We start from the raw sequence: 21,011 nt of genomic DNA on the forward strand, positions 1-21,011 counted from the left end.
GATGGTGTTTTTTCAGCATTAAGCAGTCATTTTTGGCATGGACAAGCACAAGCTGCCCGAGGTCATCCATGTGTGCTGCTCGCTTCATTGTCTGCATGCAAGAGAAATGTCTCGTAGATCAGTTTTGCAGGGTTGTAATTGAGAACGACGTATTGAAACTTGCTGTAATCCCCTTTGGAGTTGAGTTGCATTTATCAATAGCTCCAATACTCGGACGGTCGGACCTAACCATGACCTGCTTTGATGTGCTTGTCGCATAACTCAAACCTAAAACCAAGCAGCACATGTTTTATTTACTTATTATTACTGTGACACCCTTGAGCAAATGTTGAAGGCAACAATGCGTGCATCGGCATTATGGAGCTATTTTGACTCCAGACCCTAAAAGGCTTGGCCAAGGTTGGTCAATGCCAATTTTTGGCAGTTTTTGGTGTTTGGTTTGTGATCAAGTGATATTTCGTTTGGTAGGTCAAGGTGGAATGTGTTTTTGGTTTGGTAGCCTAAATGCATTTGCAAACCTTTGATAGTTGAGAAGGCGCCATTTGGTTTGATTCCCAAGTTTACCTTTTTTTTTTTAAGCAAATCAGGGTAAAGAAACAATTTACGCAATGCATTACATCCTGCTAATAAAATGGGGGTATCAACACCATGGCGGTGCATAGAAAGCGTGGTACCTTTGGATCTGATCTCCCAGCAAATGCCGAGTTGTGCTTGGCGCTCAATACAACCATGCCACATCTAGACATCACAATAAATCAATGCCCCGTAGAGCAAAAAGAAAGGAACAAGATTTAGCTTGACTAGAGCTTTACTTGGGAATGCTAAATATTCGTGGTCAGGCCAAATTTTGGTTAGGGGGGCATGCCCCATATTTGGTTACATAGGAAGAATGTTCATTCCTCCAGTTGTCCTTTCAAACTAGCCGAGGCTAAAAATCTCCATGGAGATCTTTCAGTGTCAAATTTGTTAACACGCATCAAAGCCGCATGCCACCAAGCCATCCTCAGTTCAGCAAAATCACTCCACTCTTTTGCATCGCCCTTCTCTGTATTACTTTCTTCTGCATCACGTCACTTAGTTCCTGACTGCACAAAAAAGCAAAATCACAAGGATTAGTGCAGGTGTGTAACTAGTTCCTGCCTTAGTACATGAAAATAAGCAAATGCAGACAACAAAAACGTAGCATCACAACAAGAATTAATAAAACAAGGTTGGCATTACAGAGATCACTGAATGTAGGGTGCATCAGATCAGTATAACTTCTGTTCTCATAGAGGGTTTTAGGATGCAACATGGAAACTTAAATAGGTCGTCAGGTTTTGTGTAATAATAATCCGTAGTAGGTACTAGGTAGTACTCAGTGGAAGGTCTAGTGACTATTCCCATCGGGCTTCTTTATGTCATCATAAAATTACCAAGTGTTGTAATCTCCTTTGCCTTACTAAACATGTTTCTTCTTCATGTCATGGCCTTACTAAACATGTTTCTTCTTCATGCCATGATATGCTTGGGACTAAGTGGAAGATCACAAGGTACCATCCTTGATGAAAAAATAAACAAGCTAAAGGGAAAATATTACCCGTTTGTATTCGCTCTAATTTTTTCTAGAATACGCAGGAGCAGTCAGTAGTTTGTGGTTTGGGATCCAACTCTAAACCAACCGAACCCAAGCTACACCCTCACCCACAGGTTACTTTCCAGAAACCACCCTGGCCCAAACCAAACCAAGTGTTATCACTTTCTTCTTAATACAAAGATACGCAGCCCTCCTATGTATTCACGGGAAAAAAGAAGGCCTACTGACTGCTCCAGAAGAACAAAACTGACTAATTACAAATTGGGAACCGATTGTCAAACAAAGTCTGAACTGAACAACATTTTGTTGGCTGTCATACTGCATAGTGTAGCATAGTTGGATTAGTTTTAGTTTGACACTACAATCATGACTTCTTGTTCCCAATCCTCCTCTCTCGTTCACAGTTATTATTGGGTAACAAACAACCCTGAACAAATGATCATGTGCTGGAAAAATCAATACAATTCACACGAAATGAGAAATTATACTTGTTCAACTTGGTTCAAAAAAGAATTAATTGGATTGAAATTTAATTGGGGTACAGTACGTGTGCAAGCTCACACGTGGAGATGTGAGCATAAAACCAAATTGTTGATTAGCTAATTACAAGAATGACTAAGCAGGTATTTAGATAAATATGTTTGTAGTTCAACATGTCAAATCATTACCCACAGATTGGTCAACCATTTACTTAGCAAGGACGCCTCTGCTAGTTTATGTTTCATTATGCTAATTGCCTAGCTAGCTACTTCAATATCATGTTATTAATTTTCACGTTTTAAAACGTACACACTGCCGCCAAGAAGCAATGGTGAGGATAAACACATACAAACAGGAAACATAATTACCTTGTGATGGCATCCTTCTCCAAGTATGCAGAGAACTTGCTGGGGATAAAGCAATGACCATCAAAGAAGTTCCTTGGGGTCTTCTTAGAGGAGTACCGTTCTTCTTCTTCTTCATTAATATAGATGGCACTGGACTGCAGCACCTCGGTCCTCATGTTAACCTCAATCATCCAGAAATTGTGGCTGTCCTCCTCCTTTAGCAAGAAGCAGATGACATCCGGATCAACCAAGCTTACCACTGGAAAACTTGGATGTACCCATGGAAGATTCAGGCCGGCGTAAAGGCCCCAGAATTGGATGTCCTCCATGGCGGTGCCATTCTTCTCCCATACACCTTGGTCCATGTCAACCAAAGTCCATGTTGCTATGGTGAAAGAAGGAGAAGTACCTGTGATAATGCACACGAGCTTGATGGTGCCAGAATCAGTGACGCTGACACACCTAGCTGGGTCTGGACAGCCTTCGTCGTAGTTCACGCGGCAAGACAGCAGAGTCTCCGCGGGCAGTGGGATGAAGTTGAGCTGCGGATCAACATCTGCGTGGAGGACATCCACAAGAAGCATGCCTTGGTAGTAGTCGACCCAGGCCAAGAAGCAACCGTGGATGGGGATGACAGCGTCGGAGTTGAACGAGAAGAGGTCGAGGCCCCTCATATGCATGTCAGGAGGGATCTGCAGCCGCTCAACGCTCCATCCAATTTCAGCGCGGCGGCCAAGAGGCGGATCATGCAGCACGCAGAGCTCGACCTCGTGGTAGTAACAGTGAGTAAGATCCGCCACAGTGAACTCACCATCTTCACCATGACAGAGGAGGCCCATCCCTCGGTCCAGCATGACCCGCTGCTGCTGGCGCCGGTACGGTTGGAAGAACCTGTCATCGGGCTCAGTGTGCACACCATCTTTGCAAACTGGGAGGCGCCTGAGCCGTGGCGGCGAAAACGGCGAGCAGGGGGCCGAGTAGACGAAGTAATCGATGGGGAAGAAGCAGGGTCTGTGGCAATGAGGATCACAGAAGGGCACGTAGACCTTGAAAAGGATGGAGTGGCCGTGGGCGGCGATGACGGCGGGCTCCTTCATGCCCTGGATCCACGGCCTGCTCGGCCAGTGGAGATACAGGCGGGAGACCGCGGGAGACCCGGCAATCCTGAGGGAGGCGCTGATGCGTCTGCCGATGCAGTCCTCGGCGGGGTACGAGGCCGTGGCGTCACAATCGACGACCCCGTACCGCCTGCTGCGGTGGACGAAGCGGTCGAGGATTAGCCAGCTTGGGGGCCGCGGCGCGGTGGAATCCTTCGAGCCGGGGAGGGGCGTCGCGGAGTGGGGGAGCTGCTTCGTCGGCCCCGGGAACGGGCCGGTGGGGTACGTCGGAGAGAAAGGGGCCTGCTTCCTCGAGCCCGAGCCGGCGGGGCGCGCCGGAGAGAGCCGCCTCCTCGAGATCAGGACGGCGGGGAGCGTCGGATAGGAAAACTCTCGTGGCTCCCCCAAGGTCGGGCTAGGGGAGCGCGTCGGAGGAGATGAATGCTTCCGGGAGCGCCTCTGCCGGCTCCGGAGGAATTCCTCCGCGCGAGAGATGTTCATAGGGTACCACGCGGCGGCGGCGGCCGAAGGAAGGGGACGAGGAAGAGGACAAGAAAAGTTTCTTCTCGGGCCACGGCCCACCCAAACATATGAACCATCGACCAAGAGAATAACCTTTATACCCTTCCGTGTTGGAGTTCTCCTCGTGACCTACAACAAGACTACAGTGGTTTCCTATTCCTATTTCGAGAGTATTAATTAGGTAATAAATTATGTTTATGACCGTCAATTTTCATCGTAGAAATATCTACAATGATATGTACTGTAATAATAAAGGTATACACTTTGTGTAAATAGAAGTACGAGTCGTTATCAATATATATAAAGGGATGGGCTACTCGACAATTTGGACGCATCACTAGCACAAGGGGTGAGGTTCCTAACAGCCGAAAACCACCAGCACAATCAAAACCGTCAATTCCTGACGGTTCCGTCAGGCCTACACCAACAGGGACAGCTACTCAGTAAACCTACTGCTCCTGACGGTTGGCCGACAGGGAACAATTCCCGTCGGTAGTTCCTGACGGGAAGGAGCCGGGCGGCCAGGTCGAGCTACTGTCGCCACAACCGACAGGAGTTACCGTAAGGAAGCATACACCGACAGGAACAAATGTATTTCCACTGACAGCAAGACTCCAGCCAGGATAGAACTGTAGGCCGACAGGAATTCATCAGTCAGGTTCCTGACAGTGTAGACCGACAGGGAAAACCTATTGCATTATATATATATATATATATATATATATATATTAACATCATCAATTTAATGTAAATCCACGATAAGACACAGTACACATTAAACATGTCACATGAGCCATCCAGATTAATTCAACTAGCACTAACAGATACCCAAATCATCCAAAGTGTCCATCATGTCTGGCTAGCACTCAGGCATAGCAGCATGCATGTCCAGCATGCCCAGCTCCAACACTTGTAACCAAGGAGTAAGTCAAGATCAGTAGTTCATGAGTTGATTACATAGGATGTCAACTGCACAAAAGCAGCAAGTCTTACTGCTTGCAAAAGGAGAGGCATTTTCACTCTCTACCACATGATACTACACAAAAAGCAAGTCTTCACAAAAGAAAAGAGGCATGCTGCACCCTTCACCATTTCATTCAAGAGTAGGGTCGTCTTCATTGTCATCGTTGCCATTGTTAGAAGCGTCGTTGCCATTGCCAGATGCGCCGATGCTGTTGCCAGATGCATCGTTGCCATTGCCACAAGCCCTGTTGCCTAAAGTGCCGCTGCCAGCACCATTTTCAGCTTCAGATGACGACTGACTAACCTGCAAGTAGATGGAAAACAAAAGGGTGAATGGTTGGAAGAACGGCAATATAAATTTGGCTACATATGAGAAGCTCAACTTGTCTGATTAGATCTCAAGTGCTAAAAGTATTGCACCAAAAATTTAGTTCCATCCAGCACACAATGATGGACAGTAACATTTTAACACAAAGATAGATTAGAAATGAACATGATGGACAGTAGCATTTTAGACATACTGGAATGTGTTTACAACAGTCAAGGGGGGCAAACTAGACCATATCTTGGAATGTGTCTTTAATTTGACACTGTCAACAGTCATATCTTTGAATCAAAATTTATAATGGTCACAAGAAAAGCTCAACAGATAGCTCAGTTCATGGGCAGAAAGTTGAGTTGCAGCATGTAACACTAGTGATCAAATAAAGTATTCCAGGACAGTAACACTAATGATCCTCTGAGATATGCAATGATCCTATTTGCAACAACATGTACAGAACAAGATCAAATAAAGTGCATGGTAGTACTGCACTGCTCACTTGATGGTGCGCAAGTATTTGCTTCTTGCAGAATGGCGACTATGTCTTCTGGTACTGGCATGTTCATCTTGGCAAAAAGATCCTACAACACAAGGTGATTAGGAAATGCTTCCAAGAATCATTAGGTGACTACAAAGTAAGTTGAGTTGACTCAATTACCGGCACATGTTGCTCAAAACTAGGCCAATCTGGTAGCCCTTTCCAGTTGTGCGTTCCGCCTCACAAGATATTGATAAGACCCCGAGTTTGATTGTCTTGTAATCACATTTCCTTACAGTGCCATTTGCTATTGGCACATGGCAAAAATAAAGTCCTCAGCTAATATGTGGATAACAGCGGGAGCGAGAGACCTAGCGGCCCTGCTACCGTAATCACTACGATACGACTCCCTGCGCCGTTTTTTTGTTTTCCCCCTTCATTTTCCTTTCTTCTTTTCTTTTAATCTCTTGACCGCTCCGTCGGTTGTATCTCCTCTATATCAATGAAATAGGCACACTCTCGTGCCCTTTCCGTTCAAAAAAAATGAGCCAAGCCATTCCCACTACTCTGGTATAGGGCATCAGCATCAAGCTTCCCATCATTCTTACGCTGCTCAAAGTCATTTGGATGCAAAGCTTCTAGAGTAGCAAAATAATCATTCTAATAAAGGAAAAGGCTCAAGTTATCTTTCAGATTAGGGTTATAAACATGTAAATTTTGAAAGGAACAGTTTGGCAACTTACAACACGCCTTTGGGCCTTTTCTGTTGGGATTGGACCGCTTTTGCCATTGCTATCGCAATTTTTTACACCTGACTTCATGCAGCAGTAATTGTTGATGTCAGTGGCAACTTCAGGGCCATACTTCTTGCCTTGGACATAGGAGACGCAATCAGCAACACAGCGGCAGTAACAAAATATAGTAGAAACTAATGCACAATTCAGAAGTAACTAAAATACAAGATAGAAAGTCACATTGACTTACCAAATATCACTTGGTCTAGCTGTGTGGTCGAGATCCACCTCTGTTTTGAGCAAAGTCAGGCTGCATCCGGTGATCCTTGAGCAAGACGGCGCTTCTTTAAGAAACCCGGTAAGCACCAATAAGCACATATCTTGCGCCATGCCTCATCAGAAATCCATTATGGCCGAACCTTCAAATATTGGGTTTCACGGAGCACTTCCTTGTGAGCCACTTTGTCATTTATCCGCTGATCTAGGAAATCGTCATAATAGGCCTTCACAGCACTCACACGAAGCTCGTACATCATGTTTTTGCATTGCTTAGTAGCAAACCTCTCAAGAACTTCCTCAGCATGTAATCTGTCTTCCTCACTCACTGAATAGATACTCTGCATTGAAAAATAGAATACTCAGCCCATGTACACCTATGCTAATAAATCCCACGAAGCTGAACAAAAAGATGACATATGTTTGAACTTTTTTACTCACCTAAAACACTTCTCTGAAATGATCAGCAGCAGTCATCCCATCCTCATCTCTGGTAATACTATAATGATCCCATGTCTTTGCATAAAATGTTTTCTTAGGACCATCTTTAACAATGGAAGGGTATTCAAGTTTCAGGATTGCTGTTATTTGACCACCAATCCCCATTTCCTCATCAGATGAATCATTCACAAACTCAAATTGTCTACGAGAAAAAGTGAAGACTATTATAGGAAAGCAACATTATACAAGAAAAATTTGTGGACAGCAATACTACATATCCATTAACTAGAAAAGAAAACATAGGCATCCACTAGTGAAGCAAACCACAACTAAAGCATTAACATAGACAACCACTAGTGAACCACTACTGAAACATTAACTAGGCAATGAAACCAATCGATTCTATGAATTTCCCAAAAGAAAAAGGGTCTCAGAAGATGTACTCACTCATCTCCAACAGGTTTAATAGGAATCTGTTGGCCATTTGGAGGCCTTTTTAGCTTAAGCTTCTGTAGTTTTCTTTAAACCCATTTTGACATAGGTGTAGCTCTACCTTAACCTTTTCATGCTGAAAATAATTTCGACACACAGAGCAAGGGCATTTAATGGTACCATATTGTACTACACTATGATTAGCGAAGGCAAAATCCAAGAATTCCTTTGTATGGTCAATCCAATCAAATGTTGGTCTACCACTGTTCCATCCACTATACATCCAATCACGCTCAGCCATAGCTTACTTTCACTGTTACCATTCACAAATTGTTACAGTTAGTGATTTAATACTACTATGGCTACATCTATTCTCTAAAACAAGGAATCACAGTGCTTATTTGGAAAAAAAAAGGTTATGCATCCAATGTTTCGTATTGGTTATCACAACATGAGCAAAAAAAAACTTAACCAAGGCATCCATAAAGCACACATGAACAAGTAAAATGGCACATGATATTGTTAATGCATTAACTTCTATATCTGAAAGTAACAGATGAAAGAGGACAAATTAATCACCTGAGATGCAGGTGGTGGCGGCAGGCTTCACTATTGGATCTTGTGGTCAACGCTGACTCCCTTCCTTCGCCTCTTGTGGATCCTCCCTTCTACGCCTCTTGTGGATTCCACGAGCAGAGAGGAGTGTGTCGGGGAGGCGGCGATGGCGGGGGCGACGACGGTGGCAGGAGGCTTTGGCGTGCGTCGGCGACGGTACTTGTGGGGAAGGGCATCGGAATGTCAGTTGTGGGGAGGACGGCGGCGGAGGGTGTCAGAGCATCGGTTGTAGGGAGGACGGCGGCGGGGGAGCAGCGGTCGTTGGGGAAGGGTCGGGATCAGGGGAGCGGCGGGTGGGACGGTGTCAGGGGAGCGGCGGGTGTGGAGGGGAGGGACGGCGTCGGGGAGTGGCGGGTGTGGAGGGGAGGGACGGCGTCGGGGAGTGGCGGGCGTGGAGGAGAGTGCACGTTGGCCAAGCGGCCAAGGCGCGAGGTGGCGGCGACGAATGGAATAGGGTTCGGAGGGGAGGGAAGGGTGGATATTTTGTTGGGTGGATTGTCAGTATGTGGGTCCAAGTGTGCAGTAGCGCGGGATAGAGCATGCCGGTCAATTTTTTTGTGCTCGAGTGAATTTTTTGTGCGAGTTTTTTGCTTGCACCCGTGGCGAAAGATTTCCCGTCAGTTTTTTCACTAACAGAACTCTTTCCTGTCGGTTCTATGTGCACCATCAGGTACCGCTAGATCATTCCTGTCGGTTTCTTGCTATCCTATCAGTTCTACTAAGCACGTGTTTGGTTTTGGGATCATGTGGAATGGGTTGGGTTTATCCCACTTTTGTTGGTTGGGTTCAACCCATCTCGTGTTTGGATGAAAGGGATGGGTTCATTCCAATTTTTTATTTGATTGGAGAGGTTGAGAAGGTTGGGATAGATACCATTTTAACACTGTTAGCCATAACTGTTTGTGGACCCACTTGTCATCCATTAGGTCCCACATGTCATCCACCTAACATTTTCTTTTTTTCTTTTACCCCACCTTATCTTCTCCCCCGCGCCCACGCCGGAGAAACTCCTGCTGCCGTCCGTCCCTCCCTTTTCTCCAGCGTCGGCCGCCGCCGCCCGCCCCTCCCTTTTCCCCAGCACCAGCCACCGCCACCCGCCACTCCCTTTTCCCGCCTGCTCCTCCTCTCGGACGAAACAGTGGGAGACGTCGTGCATGTGGGTTGGATGCGTCTGCTCGTTATGGGCGGATGCATCCAACCTGCATCTGGGGAGAATATTTTCTTAACTAGGTCCAACCCATTTCAAACCCCTCCAACCAAACACCTCCCTAACAGGATCCAACTCATTCCAACCCCCTACAACCTTCAAACCAAACACACCCTAAGCTGTCAGGATTTGATATGCTATTTCCTATCGGTTTTCCCCATCCGACGGGATTGGGTGAAGGTTTGGGGAAGGTTCAAACCAACAGGAATTTCCGGTTTTCTGGTAGTGCATGGCAACCATTTTTCACCGTTGGATCCAAGTAAACGGCGCAACTTCGTTAATTCATCTCTTCCTCCCAATTGTTGGTTTACTTACACCGCCCAGTTGCCAGCAATGCTCTGACCTAGTGTGCTACCGGCGACAAGCTCCTTGATGTCACATTGCTTCTCACAACCATACCAGAATAAGTTTACAACACCTGCATGTCACACCACCTGCCAGAGCCACACCATGGGGTCAGAAAAATGGACAAGCAAGGCCTCAGGATCAGATGCTAAAACTACTAAAATTAGGAAACAAGTACGTACTTTGTTTATCCTTCAAAGCTTGTTCCCTGATGCCAATTTTTGGTGTACCTAATGCGTGAACACACCAAGAAACAATATACCTTACAAATTTAAAAGTTTTTTTTAATTTAATGCACGTGAAGGTTGGATGGTGGGATGATGGATATGGCAGGTTGGGGACTTCATGATACTGTTAGTTGCCATAAACCATGGTAATATTTGTGGAAGAAACAAGATATTATTAATGAAACGTAGATTTTCCATAAAAACAAAATAATGACGACCGAAATAAAGCTCATACCATCGAAGACACCCGCTGTGGCCGGACAAACGCGTAAGGTCGATCACCATGCAGCAGGCCTATCACGGCACGCCTGCATGGCTGCATGCAGGCCAATCACCGCAATGAGCGGCCACCAGAGACAGCTGATCCAATTGGGTACCATACCAACACATGAGCTTTAGGTCCCGTATTACCTATCTCTGTCTTAATCCTTCGTGTTTTCTACCAATTAGGTTTGTTTTCGACCGCCGCCTCCTCTCAATTTTCGTCCGTCAGCTTGCCGGTCCCACTTGGTCCATCTTCAGCCCGTTCCTACCATTACCTTCCATAAACCCGTGATGGAGCTGCACACGGCAACGTTCCGTTGCTGAGGCAGAGTTCGCGTCCAGAGCTGAGATCGCACATATAAATCTACAGAGGCCGAGCATGAGAAGCCCCCGAGCTCAACAACGGTGTGCCGTCATAGTCGTCGTACATCTTGATGTGGCTCCTGTCGTAGTTGTGCCGCAAGTCTCCACCAGCCATCACTGCCAGGCCCGCCCTCCGCTTTCGTCGGAACGCACAAGCTGCCGCTTGTACACCTCACCGCTCAACCCCTACCCCGCTTGCCTCCATGTTGGCTGTTAAGTGTTTTCTATCAAAGAGTTTTTATATGAAAGATCTAGGAGACGTTGATGTTATTCTGAACATTAAGCTGATTAAGAATGAGAATGGGATTACTCTTTCGCAATCCTATTATGTGGAGAAGATCTTGAGCCGCTTTGGCTACATGGACAACAAGCCTTCTCCAACTCCTTATGATCGTAGTGTAATACTTCGAAAGAATAAAAAAAATTGCGAAAGATCCAGATACTTTCAGATTATTGGTTCACTCATGTACTTAGCTAGCGCAACAAGACCCGACATATCTTTTGCTGTGAGCAAATTGAGCAGGCTCATGTAAAATCCAGGTATTGATCATTGGCATGCACTTGAAAGGGTTATGCGCTACTTGATGGGTACTATGAGTTATGAGATTCACTATTCTGGGTACCCTGCTGTGCTTGAGGGATATAGTGACTCGAACTGGATTTTTGATGCTGATGAGCTTTATGCTACGAGTGGGTATGTGTTTACCCATGGAGGTGGTGCAATATCATGGAGGTCTTGTAAGCAAACCATTTTGACGAGGTCAACTATGGAAGCAGAACTTACTACTTTAGATACAGCTACTGTTGAGGCAGAGTGGCTGCGTGAGCTCTTGATGGACTTGCCTGTGATTGAAAAATCAGTGGCGGTTGAAAAACTAGTACCGACCATCCTTATAAACTGTGACAATCAAACTATGATAGTCAAAGTGAACAGTGCTAAGGATAATGCGAAGTCATCAAGATATGTTAAGACTTAAGAGACGACTGAAATCTGTCAGAAAATTGAGAAACTCCGGAGTAATAAGTGTGACTTATATTCAAACAGATGAAAACCTAACAGATCCCTTTAAAAAGGGGCTATCACGGAATGTGATAGAAAGAGCATCGAGGGAGATGGGTATGAGACCTGTTTGAGTTGCCATAGTGGTAACCCAACCTATATGATCGGAGTGTCTGTGTTTAAACCCGGCAACCTACCGAGGGGTGTGCCCAAGATAGTGTTTAGTGAGTGGGGCTCGCCGAAATCTGGAACTTGAAAGTAAACTCAGACACACGATTTAGACAGGTTCGGGCCACTAGATCCCGTGAATTAGGATCTGGGAAAAATAAGCTTTTGGTTAACTAAGGAGAGTAATTATTTAATCCTCTCTAAGGGAAGATGCAATACTCTCCCCTTTTTTGGGGAAATCTGGTGGCCCTTTTGTCAAATGTTGTAAGGCGGGTATGTTGTAAGGCAGGTTGGTTATATGCCTTAATATGATTCTGTTGGCTTTAATAAGCGAAGATGTTGACAGAACATACCTACATGAGTTCGGATGTTAAACGTTGCAGTCTATGAGACTTGCGTGATCTCCATGGAGTACGACGTATATGCTCCACCCGCGGAGTAGGTTACTAGCAACCAAGTATTGGTTATGACTTTGAGTGAAACTTGTCCACACAAAACTAGCAATTGAAGACGTAGTCCATTGTCAAGTTATGGATGAGTGTAGCTTGAAGCTCTAGGCAAGAGTCCAACTTAACAGTCCTTGCTGAAATATTGGTATATCAAATAGTAGTGAGAAACATGCAAAACACCTAAATGTGTATTTAAGATGTGGTGGGGATTGTTAGATATATGGGCTTGACCCATATAAATAATTATGAATAAATCTCAAAGGTCCATTAGCGTAAGAGGGGTACACCATCTATTAGTCCCGTATTGCTAATAAATGAGGGTGTTGGGGATTTTCCTCCCTATAGATATGGACCACCCCTTATGGAAAAGACGCACCATAGGCTACTATAGGGAAGGTCCCCAGGTTAGGGTATCTCTAAGGTGGTCTCTACGAGTTAGGATTTGCCTCTTCGACACTGCTGCGCCGCTACTGTAGTCTTCTCCATTCCATTGCATCGGCGTGCACCAACAAATGGGAGAGCAGGTCTTTGGAACCAGTCGTCCTTGTGATCCTGCACCAGGAAAAGGCGAATAAGGTTTTTGGGAAGCACTCCGCGCGACTGCTATGTTCGTCGCCATGGCTCATCCTCCGTCCAATCTTCGTGTCACGGCGTACCATCGTCTTCAATGCTGGCTGCTGCGATCCATTCACAACATCATCGTCGTTCCGTCAGCGCCGCTCATCATCATGGCTTCCCGGTACCTGCATCGTGATCTCATCTGATTGTTAATCATGTTTTCTAAGATCATGATTATGTTATTCATGTTGTCTAGTATGTTAGAGTTTTGCATGTTAGAATTATCTCTTGTCATGATTTATTTATTTCGGAAATTAATACAACAATTGAATAATTATCCAACATTGGCTACCGTTGACGACACGGGCCCAGGGCAATAGCTAGCACGGGCGCTCAGGCTCATGGGCTGATGATGGAGGCTCACGGGCGCCGCCAACTGCCACATCAAGGCCGCTCGAACGATACTGAGTGGACCACACCTACACTACTACCTGCTTACGCTTTTATTCTTGCTTTGCATAAAAGGGTTAATTTGAGGTTGTAATGCTTCCTAGAGATGGCTATTTAAATTGGCTCATCCCACTCTCCACTTCCCATTTGGAACTCTAGAGCTACCATGCATCATGCATGGTACTCAAATTGTTGGCCCAATTTGACCCATAGGCTATTACATCCACCCACCCTTAGGACTCGACGTCCCCGTCGAGAGCGGATCCAACTCACCCGTGAGGGGCAACGATTAAGGTTCAACTTTCCTAGCCACATCCGTACATCCAATGCCACGCATGTGCCATATCGTGTCCACATAGGGCCCACGCGACATGCGCACCATGTTCGTGCATCTGACCCGCACGTACCCGTGACACAGCGAAAGTTGGCTCTGATTACCATTGTAATGACCCAACTTAGAAAAATGGCTCATGGCTACTCTGCACGCTGAGTGGATCACACCTACACTGCAACCTACTTCTGCTTTCGTTCTCGCTTCGCGTAAAAGGGTTAACCTAAGTTTGCACAATACTTCTTAGAGCTAGTTACTTAAGTTGGCTTATCCCACTCTCCACTTCCTTTTTGAGACTGTTCTAAGCTACCATGCTTCATGCATGGTACTCAAATTATTAGCCCAAATTGACCCATGGGTTGTTACAGCATGTGCTCACTTTATTGAGCCCCATTTGCGCATAAACTTAGAGGGTGTTTGGACCTTTAGTCCGGACTAAAATTCATGTCACATCGAATATTCGGATGCAATTAGGAGGACTGAACATAAGATAATTATAAAACTAATTACAGGGATGGAGGCTAATTCGTGAGACGAATCTATTAAGCTTAATTAATCCATCATTAGCACATATTTACTGTAGCATCACATTATCAATCATGGACTAATTAAGCTTAATAGATTCATCTTGTAAATTAGTCTCCATCTATGCTATTGGTTTTGTAATTAGTCTATGTTTAATACTTGTATCTAAACATTTGATGTGATAGAAATTTTAGAAACTCCTCAAGAAACAAACACCCCCTTAAAACTTATGTATTTGATGTCACCGCTCTACACCCACATGTGAACGTTTGTCTATGCCATGCACATTGTTGTCATGATTATTGGAGTCTCAGTGCGACCTCATGGTCCCCCCATAGTATGGCACCGTACATAAGGTTGGTTCGTCCATTAATTTGAAGTCTATTTTAGGAATACTCGTTGCCGTGGATCATAAATCAAGTTATCGATAAATGAGTCTCTGTGTTTATTAGGTAGAATAATGGTGCTATGATTTTTTTTTCTACACATCACAACGCATGGGCATGTTAGTTACTGGTTATAAGACGTGATTTGGGTTAGGAAGTGAGCCTATCTCAACTGGTTAGGGTGGAAGATGTGGTCGTGCATTCTAGCTCGAATTTGGATGTTTAGTTTTTCTTTTTAAGTGAAAAATCGCCTAGCTTCTCCTAGGTTGATTTATTTTTTGATCTAATTTTTTTAATGGCGTTATTTGGGTTCGACAATTCTTCACACGTACACTACTAGGGAATGGACCTTTCGTCCACTACATTAGTACCGATTGGTTTTTGATCCGATACTAATGTGTGCATTCGTACCGGGTCTAACGGATAGTTCTCCAAGAGGCCCCTGTGACCCCTTTAGTACTGGGTGGAGCCTCCACCCGGTACTAAAGGCCCTCAGGTACAGTACCGGGTGGAGGCTCTACTCGATACTAATAGGTGACCTTATCGGGTGGAGCTTCCACATAGTACTAAAGAGCCTCTCACCTGCTCACCTTATCCATCCCCCGGTACATGTGCTCCCGTCTCCCCCACCCCCTATCCTCTTATCTCTCTCCTCTCTTATCCTCTATCTCTCTCTCTTCTCTTATCCTCTATCTCAGCACCTTCTCTCCCCCTTCCTCTCATGCGCTGCCGACACCTCCCCTTCCCTTCCCCCTCCGCTCGCCCCTCACCAGTAGTGAGGAGCAGCGGCGGGAGGGCGGGAGGTGGGGACGGCAGCAGGAGGGCGGGGGCTGGCCATGGGATTCTAATTTTTTTATTTTTTAATATTTTTAGTATCGAACTAGAAATACCAGTTGCGCAACTGGTACTAGAGGGTTTCCAACCGGAACGAAAGGTTAGGTAGTGGTACAGAGTCCGCGAGGAGGGCCACTATTACCCTACACATTCGATTTTCTTTTTTATAAAAGGCATATATAATACTCCCTCGTTCTTTTTTATTTGACGTTGCTTAGCTTAAACTTGAGCTAACCAGCGTCGTATAAATCAGGAGTATATTATAGCGCAGCAGGAGCACCTTCGCAGAAGGTGTTGAACACGAACCAAGCCAACATCGGACACGTACACCACACACGTATTCATGCACTCCTATACGTGTCGACATTAGGAAGCAAAGTAAACACGCGCAGGTGGATGGGTCCCTGTAGTCAACGACGCCGGCGCCGGTGAGCAGTCGACCGTAAATCGGCGAGAGAAACGCCGGGGCGACACTGCAAGCGTAGGTTAAGGTGGGCCCACGAACCTTCCGTGGAATACATCTCCGACGAGATTGAATGTTGAATTGAAGGAGCTTGGCGCCGGAGGGTAGAAGATGGGCTCGATGGATCCCATTTCTGACTTGGCTGAATCACCGTCTGTTCCTTGATCCACCAACTTGGCGGGCCAAAAATACATGGGCTTTGTATCCACTTAGGCCCAATACGAGGCTCCGAGAAAATTCCCAAACTGCTCGGTGCCCTTCTTCCTTCTCTCTGACTCGGGCGGCGGACGAGGCCGAGGGCGAGGCCGCCGACGGCGACGATGGGCAGCGAGGGGAAATCGAGGAAACGCCGCTCCTCTCCCTCTTCAGGTACCCGGAGATCCCTTTCGTCTCCCCTCTCTCGGTCGAACCCATCATCCATTTGTTTGTTTTGGTATGGAGCGTTAATCCTCTTTTCTTGGTTGTTTCAGGGGAGGAAGAGGGGAGGGAACGGAAGAGGCGGGACAAGAAGGAGAGCAGGAGGAGCAGCCGGGAGGACAGGGAGGAGGAAGACGACAGGCACAAGAAGAGGAAGAAGAACAAGCACAGCGACAGGAACAAAGGCAAAGGTTGGGTGCCCTTGTTTCTATCGCCATAACCAACCAACAACCAGTTCTGGTTCTTCAACACTTTATGTTTTATGCCTGCGTCCACTTATTTTTTGTGTAATTTTGTTCTCTGAACGAGTACACATGGTAGTGCGCAATGAATTGTTGCTAGGTTTTGATTTTGATGTGTTTGTTTGTGTTGCAGAGAGGGATTCGAAGGAGAGACATTCCAAAGAGGAGAAGAGCAAGAGAAAAGACAAGGATGCAGTGAGTTCTCTGAACGATTCCTCTGTTTCATTGGCTGTTCCTGAGCAAATAGAATGATTTTTGATGTATTTGAACTTGGTACATAAATTGTGTAGAAGATTGAGCTTTCATGGGTATAAAGGTCTAACACTGCTCTGAAATAGAACCAAATTGAGGAATAGTGCTAGCTTACTGTAGAAATAAAAGTGTAGACCCAAACTTAGAACTTTTTCCAGTTCTGGGTGTGTCTTGAAACATGAATCAGGGATAAGGACATAAGGTATCGCAAATTTCTACAATTAATGCACCCAAAGTATAAGTCACTTGTGTTGTCGTAGACAAGGGAGCTTCATCGAAATCTCGAAGAATCTATTTCTCACCAGTAGGCTGAATAGAAGATCAAAAGTTGCCATAATGTGTTTTAACTTATGAAGGCAGAACATGATTTTTTGTTACCATTAACCTGTAACTGCGATGTGAGTAAGCACTTATTACTTTATAGGCTATTGCTTCCTTTCATGCAACAAATATTAGTATGTACATTCCTGAAATGTCTTCACAACCCTGGTGTGCTTACATTGAGTATGATGTTTGTTACATGCCATCTTTCCTGAGCAACTGGGATTCAAGAAAAGTGGCACTGGGACTATCCGACTATGTTAAAAGTAGCTAGTTGCTAAGAACAGAAATAGTTAATCAAACTTATTTGACTGGACCGATGGGGTATGCATCTCATTGCAAAAACATTAGTGTTTGACATTTACTGAATTCAGTCTCTTTCTTGTCCGCCCCCTTTCTCCTGCCTTGAATACCTTGTTTCTGATATCCCCCCCTTGCTGAAACAGGTCGTCAAAGAAATATCTAAAGATGACTACTTTGCAAAGAACAATGAGTTTGCAACCTGGTTGAAGGAAGAAAAGGGCAAATATTTTTCAGATCTTTCTTCAGAGTCTGCTCATGATCTGTTCCTTAAATTTGTGAAGCAATGGAACAAAGGAAAGCTGCCATCACAATACTACGAGGGGATTACAAGCGGTCCACGATCAGCACACAATTGGAACATCAAAGCGTGAGGCGTGTCTGCTTCGTTGGCCTGCAGCGCGATGCATGTTCTGGTTCGTTATGACCTGCAGCGTGAGGCATTTTGTGTTTTCCTGGCAGGATTTTCACATAGTTGCATTGTACCAGGCTACCAGGCTACCAGCACAACTACTTTTGATGTTCTAGGTTATTGTATTTTAGCTGATGTGCAGAATGTGCCTAAAGGAGGGTAAATGTTAGGTCTCTCTAGTGTCCAGCGTTCAATGATCATTACTGTTAGATCCTGACAGTGAGCAAAGCACTTGCTATTTCGTGTGAAAAATCTTTGTTTTGATCGTAAGTGCCACCGTGTGATGTTGCAATGTTAATTGCTAGGTTTTCAACAGGGTTAGATGCTCCTGTCAAAGTTTATGTTCTTTGGCAGGGATACTTGTTATCTGAGTGGACCATATTTCACCAGACAAGTTATGGCAAATCTTTCGCACCTCCTGACATCTAACATGACGTGCAGCTTAACATGCAGTGTTGCAGTGCCATAGATTTGCTTTATTTTCTGTTTGTGCGCAAACTGAGTTCTGGCATTGGTATCCTACGGCCCTCCATTATCTGGAAGGTTGAGGAGATGCCAAGTTGGGGTCTTTCAAATACTGAACTATCGTTCTGTTTGGAAGAGTTTCATATCGTTCTTGCTTCAATTATTTCGGCTGCCTCATAATTGCAATTTCATCAACATCGAATCAAAAGGTGCGGTATCGCCTAGTCCCCTGTTTGCCCACTACGCATAGTACTACCAGTATACCACCGAACATTCTGAACCAACCACAAAGGACCAAACAATTTGTATACCAAGGAATGAAACAGAGACAGCAAAACGAAAACTCATGAGCATTACAACTACAAAGAGATAACGAAACTTGGACATGTCCTTTACACGCTCGGATCTCAGACTAATTTATTCCATGCGATGAACCTTGCCAATTTGCGACAGCGGGTCTCAGAGACCAAAAGCACTGATAAAGCTTGAATTGAAACACAGGTCCTTGATGTCAGAAGACACTCTTTTTTCTTCAATGATTGTCTTCTTCCTCGCAGAATTTTGAGTACTTCTCATCATCCATCAGTGAATTGAGCTCACCTGAATCGCTGAGCTTGACCTTGATAATCCATCCCTTGTCATATGGGCTTGCATTCACCTAGTCAGAAAAGATAAACATTGACTATCTATCCAAGGAAGATTTATTTTCACATGAGTTCTGACGCAACACTTACCAATCCAGGTTCCTCACTTAGTTTCTCATTCACTTCAACGACCTCTCCAGATACTGGTGAGTTGATATCACTGGTTGCCTTCACACTCTCAACAGCACCAAAGTTCTTTCCCTGGGATACACTGATGCCAACTTCTGGCAGCTCCACATACACAACATCACCCAAATGATCCTGGAAGCCAAAAGAAAGAAGCAAATGTTAAGCGATGCAAACCCTGATACTGTATGCTGAACACGATAGATTTATTTGAACTCAGGTCCAGGCAACAGATTGCATGCATTATGTATATCGGTATAACAAATGCAGTACTGGATAACCTAACATATGGAGGGCCTAACACCTAGAATTGTTTCACACTTCACATTCACAGTAATAGAAATATACAAATGTATCAACCTGGGCATGGTCCGTAATCCCCACAGTTGCTGAATCACCCTCAACCTTCACCCATTCATGAGTATCAGCATACTTCAGATCCTTCATCACTAAAAAGGGAATTGAGAAAGATTCAGAGCGTGAGATGCTGACCGACCCCTGACTTCTTGAATCTATATATCAAACTGAAGAAAGGATGTTTTCAGCAATCAACATTTAGTCAAATATTGATATAAAATCAATCTCCTGCGAGGGGAACCATCAATTTACTCAACCACTTTTTACAGAACAAACCCCACAGTAGAAATCGATTCCCGAGACCATTTCTTCTGCGCCTCTTCTGAAGCACAATAATTACCAATACAGCTATCTATTCATAAGATAAAAGGTAAAGAATCGCAGTGTTGTGGCATTCCATCTTGTTATTAGAAACCTGTGTCTGTAGTTTGTGCTATGTCAGAGATTAGTCTTTTTCTCATAAATCTTTCATACAAACTTATTCCTAAAACTTGATGCATGTATCCAATTCTAATGTACTAAGAATCCTGCAAATACCAGTCTGAAAATTCCAGAGTCAGAAAATTGCAACATGGTATCGGTACAATAAAAATTAATTTCAGGCTGCGAAACATTGCCTTACCCATCAACATCTAAGGCTAATCTAAATCTGAGAAATCAATCTTCCAAAGAAGCAGTGTAACATACACCCCAAAGGCAAAACCTTTTTCATACATGTCACTGCGAAATCATTCCGAACGGACACAGCATTCATCTTCAGAAAAGATTATACCTTTCACCGCAAGAATCAAAACAACCGAAAATAAAGAGCGGCGGGGGCGGCGCCTAAACCCCGTCGTAAACCCCATTCCCCGAACGTATCTGCCGCCTGATAGGCTGATACGCACAGAGTTCCCCAAATCAAGGACCATTCCACAAATCCGATATTTGCGCACACAGGGCAACAAGATCGTGCCGGTCCAACAGCGAGGAGCCGTGATCCCACGAACCGGAGCGCAAGAAACGGCAGTGCACGCGCCCGAGGGCAAGGTGGAGACGGAGAAGACTGAGAGACACGTACCGGTGGAGAAGGCCCTGGGGAAGGTGGAGATCCTGAGGTAGGCGGCGGCGCGGGACGCCCACATCAGCCGGGAGGAGGCGGCCATGGCCATGATCTGGGGCGGCGGCGTGGGGAGACGGCGGGATTGGTTGCTCGGCGCCGCTTTCCGCTCTGTCGCCGGGCTCGTTCGTGCTTTCGTTTGGTGGTGGCTGACTGGTGGCCTCGTTTCGCTTTTCTTCAGCGCATTGGAAAATATAATGGAAAATGCAGAAGTTGGTGGTGTGCTTGCAAATTGCGAAAACTGTTTCTTACTAGGCCATGGCCCATTGTAGGCCTTTTAGATTATGATTGGTTGCTCGCCAAAACAAAAAACTTGCCAATATTTTGATAAGATAAATGGAAGAAGTTGCTAAATTTTGATAACAAACCAGACGATGGCTAAAATATTGGCTGGCATGCTAAAATTCTGGCAACAAACCAATCAAGCTCTTAGCTCTTAGTACTTCCCCTTTATTTTTTGCAATTTTATCATTTTACCCCTTGAGTTCTCTGTTCTCATGATCTATGGAAAGTTCACGTGTTC

At 45.1% G+C, this 21,011-nt stretch overlaps 3 protein-coding genes and 1 long non-coding RNA gene across 5 annotated transcripts; 1 reads left to right on the plus strand and 3 right to left on the minus strand.

Annotated features, from left to right (window-relative positions):
* Positions 1–655: 655 nt before the first annotated feature.
* On the minus strand, positions 656–4,056 carry LOC117865297 (uncharacterized). The gene is made up of 2 exons (XM_034749467.2): positions 2,425–4,056; positions 656–1,085 (listed from the first exon to the last, which is right to left on the minus strand). The coding sequence occupies exons 1-2, from the start codon at positions 3,999–4,001 to the stop codon at positions 1,004–1,006; spliced, it is 1,659 nt and encodes a 552-aa protein (XP_034605358.1). The 5' UTR covers positions 4,002–4,056; the 3' UTR covers positions 656–1,003.
* A 741-nt stretch (positions 4,057–4,797) lies between these two features.
* Positions 4,798–8,688, minus strand: LOC117842396 (uncharacterized). 2 transcript variants are annotated; one of them, XR_011897107.1, is made up of 7 exons: positions 8,248–8,688; positions 7,237–7,438; positions 6,770–7,136; positions 6,529–6,651; positions 5,966–6,445; positions 5,807–5,888; positions 4,798–5,289 (listed from the first exon to the last, which is right to left on the minus strand). It is a non-coding gene; the product is annotated as an uncharacterized lncRNA (long non-coding RNA). The 2 variants fall into 2 exon arrangements; XR_004637499.2 differs by having other exon boundaries at positions 6,529–6,656; positions 8,248–8,685.
* Positions 8,689–16,065: 7,377 nt separating this feature from the next.
* On the plus strand, positions 16,066–18,067 carry LOC117866981 (uncharacterized). The gene is made up of 4 exons (XM_034751292.2): positions 16,066–16,222; positions 16,324–16,461; positions 16,646–16,707; positions 17,532–18,067. Exons 1-4 carry the CDS (start codon positions 16,174–16,176, stop codon positions 17,757–17,759), a joined length of 477 nt encoding a protein of 158 aa, XP_034607183.1. The 5' UTR covers positions 16,066–16,173; the 3' UTR covers positions 17,760–18,067.
* A 486-nt stretch (positions 18,068–18,553) lies between these two features.
* On the minus strand, positions 18,554–20,666 carry LOC117866972 (glycine cleavage system H protein 2, mitochondrial). Its single transcript, XM_034751282.2, has 4 exons — positions 20,450–20,666; positions 19,393–19,481; positions 18,997–19,167; positions 18,554–18,920 (listed from the first exon to the last, which is right to left on the minus strand). Exons 1-4 carry the CDS (start codon positions 20,538–20,540, stop codon positions 18,795–18,797), a joined length of 477 nt encoding a protein of 158 aa, XP_034607173.1. The 5' UTR covers positions 20,541–20,666; the 3' UTR covers positions 18,554–18,794.
* Between the last annotated feature and the right edge of the window lie 345 nt (positions 20,667–21,011).

This window comes from Setaria viridis, chromosome 1, assembly GCF_005286985.2.
Source record: "Setaria viridis chromosome 1, Setaria_viridis_v4.0, whole genome shotgun sequence".
NCBI classification, from domain to species: Eukaryota; Viridiplantae; Streptophyta; class Magnoliopsida; order Poales; family Poaceae; genus Setaria; species Setaria viridis.

Coding starts and splice junctions, on each gene's coding strand:
- LOC117865297 (XM_034749467.2), bottom strand. CDS start 4,001: ATGAACATCTCTCGCGCGGAGGAATTCCTCCGGAGCCGGCAGAGGCGC. Junction 1,086..2,424: donor GAGAAGGATGCCATCACAAG/GTAATTATGTTT, acceptor TTTTTTGTGCAG/TCAGGAACTAAGTGACGTGA.
- LOC117866981 (XM_034751292.2), top strand. CDS start 16,174: ATGGGCAGCGAGGGGAAATCGAGGAAACGCCGCTCCTCTCCCTCTTCA. Junction 16,223..16,323: donor CCGCTCCTCTCCCTCTTCAG/GTACCCGGAGAT, acceptor TGGTTGTTTCAG/GGGAGGAAGAGGGGAGGGAA. Junction 16,462..16,645: donor CGACAGGAACAAAGGCAAAG/GTTGGGTGCCCT, acceptor TTTGTGTTGCAG/AGAGGGATTCGAAGGAGAGA.
- LOC117866972 (XM_034751282.2), bottom strand. CDS start 20,540: ATGGCCATGGCCGCCTCCTCCCGGCTGATGTGGGCGTCCCGCGCCGCC. Junction 19,168..19,392: donor GGATTACGGACCATGCCCAG/GTTGATACATTT, acceptor TTTGGCTTCCAG/GATCATTTGGGTGATGTTGT. Junction 18,921..18,996: donor TAAGTGAGGAACCTGGATTG/GTAAGTGTTGCG, acceptor TTTTCTGACTAG/GTGAATGCAAGCCCATATGA.